At 36.8% G+C, this 6,000-nt stretch overlaps 1 protein-coding gene across 1 annotated transcript in view; it reads right to left on the bottom strand.

Moving 5' to 3' along the window:
• Window positions 1-2,245: 2,245 nt before the first annotated feature.
• The window catches only part of DAP (death associated protein), a 45,826-nt gene continuing 42,071 nt past the window's right edge, over window positions 2,246-6,000 (bottom strand). The window contains exon 4 of the mRNA XM_084283128.1: window positions 2,246-4,790. Coding sequence (XP_084139254.1) covers window positions 4,671-4,790 — 120 coding nt within the window. The 3' untranslated portion in view covers window positions 2,246-4,670. The remainder of the gene's footprint in view (window positions 4,791-6,000) is intronic.

Below are 6,000 nucleotides of genomic sequence, written 5' to 3'. Positions count from 1 at the left end.
TGCTCGCAATGGCTTTAACGCCTGTGTTTCAGTGTTATCCCAACCTGGCAGGGTTGGGCGTGAATTTTTGGGGAAAAAAAAAAAAATGTCAGCAGCATCCATGTGTGCCTGTCAGCTCCAAGTAATATAAAATTATATTTAAGATTGTATTCTGTTCTCACCTGAAATCAGCATCCTCAAAGTAAAGGGAACAGTCTTTGTAACATACTTCATTCATGGAGTGCTTTGTAAAATATAACACATTCCACCTCTCCTCTGGGGCTTCCTATCTACACACCCGTGTTAACATTTTATGAGAAGATTCGCAGAAATAATATACACCAGATGCAGTCTCTTTTCTGATGCAAGATGAGGAGAACCAATAAATGTGTTTTTAAAGGCGACCCAAGAATACAGCAACAAGCAAACTACAAGACTCTGCCTTCTTAAGAAAAACCTATACGTGCCAGAGGTGTCAGAGAAATTCTCAGGAAAAAAAAAATGAATTCCATAGAAGAGTAAGTTAAGTACCTTTACTAATTATACATAATACAATCCTGCACAATACTTACCAATGCTACACCGACAATGTACGTTATTTTTAACCATCTGTTGAGGAAGTTTGAAGATTCACCACTGTAGGCTTGACTCAGTTTCTTCTCTAGGCTCTTACACTCAATATAATCTGGATTCCACTTTTACTGATAAAGCAGATGTTATCTGTAACCACTAGTGTGTTGAAGACATTTCAATGAAGACATTTCAACCTTATGAGCATGGAGGCTTGTGCACAAAAAAACCCACACAGATTTCTCCTTTACATGATCTTAGCATCTAACGAGCTACATCTCTTCCTGCTCTAACATTAACTGCACCCTTACTGACAGACCCACATTTTCCCAAATGCAATGAATATATCGTAAAGGTCAAAGCATTGACCTAGACTTCAATCTCATTTAAACTTGATATACCAAAATCTGAAGGGGACACGACAAGTGGTTTATACTATCCATACCCTCCTCCGCTGTGAAGACTGTAAGCATTCAGAATAATGTTGTTCTAAAGTTACAAAAACATATGTGCAAGCCATCCCCTTCACCTCTGTATGAAAGAGATTGTTAGGAACATTTTCATTAAAGAGTCAAGGAGCACATAATAATTATACTACCATGAATAAGAGTCTAAGACTTCCATTTCAGTCTATCCAGTGAGAAAATGTTAAGCCATACTGTTAAAATTAGAAGTAAATAAACTCTAATTACTACTAACTGCTGAAAACAGGGCCATGGTACTTGGAATAATTATGGACAACTCAATCAACAAGCATGCCAGATGTCACACCCAAGTATTTTTCCAAAATTGAATGAAAGAAGACAGTTTTTGAACAATGTAGTACATGACCGCTGAGGCTAAGGAGCTAATATTGTAATAGTCTCAAGAAAGCAAGTCTATCATATTTGTACTGTGAGGTATTCTTTATGTTTAATATATACACACTAACCATATACTAAATACAGGATGCCAAAAATATCAGAAAGCTTCCAAAAACCCTGTGGTCACTTATCCAAAGTCTTATGTGAATCACTTGTGTAACGGCACGTACAATGCAATGTTACCACTAGTATTACAGGAAGCCTGCCAACTCTTCTGGTTATAAAATTTTCGTTTCTGAAAGAAGACTAGGACTTGAAAAGTAGCAGAAAATGTTAAATCTCATTTCCTTTACCATACTGATTTATTACCAGTCTAAGATCCTATACCTTGGCAAAGACCTAGTGGGGAAACTCCAGTTTCATAGTGGAAGACAGCAACTTGCCTTCTAGTTGGAAGAATTCAAAAACAGTTCATCCACTATGTCATAAAACCTCCTAATAATTTTCAATAACTATAAAATGTTGATTAGTCTTGTGGCATTCTGTACTAAAATTCCATAAACCCCACAAAACTCCACCCTGATTTGCACTGTGCTTATAGAAAAATGAGCCCAATATACAATCTCATGCTTTATTGTTGCATTATTGTCACTTTGACAGTCCCAGAAAATTTCTTTTGCAATCGTTTAATATTAATATCTGAACACCTGCTGTGCAATATGTTATTGTGACATACTTACTTACTTAGAAAGTATAATAAACACCAGTATAATAATCACCAGTAGACAATCCAGATCACCAGTTATGATTCTTTATTCTCAGCAAGGTAACACTTTGGTAAGGCAACCTATGCATCAACATGGATACCTTCCAACAATACAGAATATGCTTTCATACAGAGACATTTTCTAACTGTATAGGAATTCCTGCACTCTAAAAGGCACTAAAGCTATCTTGGGAGTCATACTCCATTGTACAAACGTATATATATCCATCTAAGTAATCACAGACAAAATTCAGATACTGTCTATATATGCTGTATATATATATTGCATTAACAACCAGGAGCAGTTTGTAAGTCAAAAGCACCTGTATTCGCAATTTTTAATAAAAGGCTAGAAATATGGTGTTGCTTGCAAAAGGTAGAAACACACATTTGTACCTGCTGTTACTAGACACAGAGTAGAGGTATCCAGCCCCACAAAATTCTGTGCAACTATACCAAAGTACATTTAGTTTTCCACTACAGTTAATAGAGTTGAGAGTGATTCAGGTTGTCTTGAAAATGTTGGTCACGTCATACGCACACTGACTGTTTTGACTACATTATTGTCTACAGTTTGAGTGTAGACACTACTTCAGATGTAGACACAAAACTAGAGCTGAATCCCATCCACATCATTCCCAATCATGGTCCATGCACTATAGTGCAATCAATAGTCCCATGCACTAACAATGAGATGCCACCCCTTGCTGTCCTGAATCTTCCAAATGTTCCTGCCAGTGCATTAGCTCACATAAATATTCCACAAGGTTCAACAATTCTACCTTTATGAATAAATTACTCATTTGTGAATCACTTGGACACTCATGAGTGGCAATGAACAAGGCCTCAGAAGTACCGACATCAGAAACAAAGCATATTTAAAAATTATGCATATTCTAATACAGAATAATTCTTAAAACCAATGTTCTCATTCTCTAAGACAAGTAGTCATCTAATTAAATTGAAAATAAGGACTGCATACATGGATTGTACATCCCTCCCTGGGTGCAGAATAAATATATGCATGCATGCCTATCCTTTGTAGAACACCTTTTCCATTTCAAGCCTACAAATAGATGGACGTATCAGGTCCCTTTTACCTACATGAAGCGAGTTATTTTGCTTGTGAAATGGGCCATATTTCACAGAATTGTTGTTTTAAATCAGTTATTCAAAGAATAATTATTGAAACTGCAGATATTTAAGGAAAATCCTAAAGAAAATTGTTTTGAAAACCCCTGTTCACTGTTTTTCCTAGTATTTGCTTTTAAACATAAATGAACTAGTAAAGCACCAAGTGATGACAAACTTTAACTAAGCTGGCAGGTAAATGATTGCAGAGCTAGCTCCTGTACCCAGTTTTTGAGGATGTTAGAAGTTTTATGAACCTACACGGCATTAAAACCTGCACTGTATTTATAGTCAGTTAAAAACAGAAGTACACTTTAAAAATGTAGGTGGAATGTTTAAAAAAATATTTTTCCTGGGTTTTATAGAGATGAGTTGTAGAAGGAAGATGATAGAGCTTGTGATTTTTTTCTTTTTGAACTGTGTAATGAAAAGATGTGATTATGTGGCCTAACCTAATCAAATTGCTTTATCTGAAAGGTAACTTTTATTCCCTTGTACCATTATTGTCCTTACAATAAAGAAAGGATGCACAACAGAGGTTGGGTCATAAACCTAAACACATTTAATGATGTTACCACTTATCTTCCAACAGTGATCTCAAAGTGTAATTTAAAAAAGAAACCAGATTTTTCTTCAGTTTATTTTAAGTTCAGTTCTGGAAGGTCCTGAACTGCTTCAGCTTGTTATTAGAACTGAGAAATTACCACCTCATAAAAATACAGGCCGCAGTGGGACCCATGAGATCACAGATCGGTCATCTACAGCAGCAGCATACTTGTAATTCTGACTGCTTCTTCCTCTCCATTCCACAGACTTCCATACGTGCAGAGCCTGCACTGAAGAATTTCAGCAAGACTACGAGTGCGAAGGGGTAGAAAGAGGATTCAACTGGATTTCTGTCCAATTGAGAATATATTTGGACCCTTTTATCATTTCACTAGTTCAAATCAGAGGGCACAGCCACTGACACCTAACATTTTAGGAAGCTATCTATGGAATCTGTCTGTCTCACACACAAACTCCCTCCAGATAATAAAAGTACCAGTACAAAAGGGTTGTTCCATACTGATTTAGCATAAAAACTACATAATTATCTGCTATTGTAATGCCAGAACTAAAAGTACAAGCTTTAAGCTCATTAATCATATTCATACTAAAGTTTTGTCTTGGCAGTAAGAGAGTCTTATCAAAAAATCCCACCCTTGATCTGCAAATACTAAACAGAGAAGGGGAAAATTCTCCATCTAGTATATCAACTGAATGTCTTCATTCTTATTAGCCCTTTGGAATTAAAGTAGAAGAAACAGAATATAATTTTAGGGGTCAATATTACAGATTTGATAGTGTAAATCGTTAAGTGTCATTGTCTTCTCTCAAACATGTTCACTGATGGCAGTTTGGCTGAGATTTTGATGGAGAGCTCACTTGCGAGGTTGGTGAATATGCTGCTTGACGTGTTGAGGGTGAGGAAGCTTTTCCACAGAAGGATGTGGTTTCTGATGAGCCACCTGAGCTGCAGCTGGAGGGAAGTCCTTATCACCCTGTTTGAAGAACACATCAGGAAAAATTTAAGACACCTTAGATCCCTGTGTTCCGTTTCAAGTGGATATAAGTTGTTTTTTTTTGTTGGTTTGTTTGTTTTTAATGTAAAGAGCAGATGCAAAACAGTGCAACATATTCCTCTAAGTCCCCTGTACATGTACTATCTTGCTATTCTTTCAGACAAGTTCAAAATTTCACCTGCACAGATTTAGCTTCTTCCAATTATACATAGCACCTAAGAACACAGTATCTTAAAGCAATCCAATGGGAAAAAAAAAAAAAAAAAAAAACAACGTTTTAACTTCAGCATTTAATAGATGCTTGTGCTAAGTCACTCTTCACTGTCTCCGTAGAGTCAGATCTATTCAATGTACTTGGTTTTCACAACACAGCAAGAAAGAGGAACTATTTCACAAATAATCTAAGGCAGCTTGAGAAATGACCTGCACAGGAAAACCAACTGTAGAAATGCTAGTTCTGTAGGAAGAAAGGCAGGATCTAAAACTACTTTTGACTCAAATCTTGGAGCTCCCTAGCTTTTAAGTTTAACTTGCTCTTCTAACAAGGTCTGTTAGTCTTAGTTCTCACTTGCTACTGTTCTACAGTATCAGTTCACATGTAATCCTCATGTCACCAACTTAGAACTTTCTTTTCTAGGGTCAGTCCCATGAAGTTTTCAAAAAGTAGTGGGAAACAACTTCTCTCAGTCCTCAGTGACAGGGAGAGAACAGCACTGCAAATTCTGTTTGGAAAATGGGACAAACACAGGCAAAAACAGTCTGTATTCCATGGGTTCATGGGGTGACAGAGTTACACAGAAATATTTTGTATAAAGCAGACACCTCAGATTGCCTGGTTCACATCTGACCCCATTCCAACCTACTCCAAATTCTTCACTTCTACTCTGCCAGCATTTTATTTTTATCTTGATCACGAGGTTAGCTTTTTATATTTTTTCTACTTTGTTCTCTGCTCCAAGCTGCTTCTAATTTTCAAACACCTCTTCTCAGAATTAACATTTTCTACATTCTTTCCCCTTGATGCTGTTCTGCCTTTTCCATACCTCTCTGACCCCTCACACCCTGTTGTCTCAAACAGAAGATGCAAGTGCAGCTCTTCTCTGACTTGTTTGTAGACATGTAAACCACCTTACACACCCTAGTGATAACCATCATGTAAAGCCAAGGTAAAAACCCTATGCACAAGGCA

The sequence above is a fragment of the Netta rufina genome, assembly GCF_964035555.1.
Source record: "Netta rufina genome assembly, chromosome: 2".
NCBI classification, from domain to species: domain Eukaryota; kingdom Metazoa; phylum Chordata; class Aves; order Anseriformes; family Anatidae; genus Netta; species Netta rufina.
Note: the sequence above shows the minus strand (reverse complement) of the source record. Positions and strands in the feature narration are given on the sequence as shown.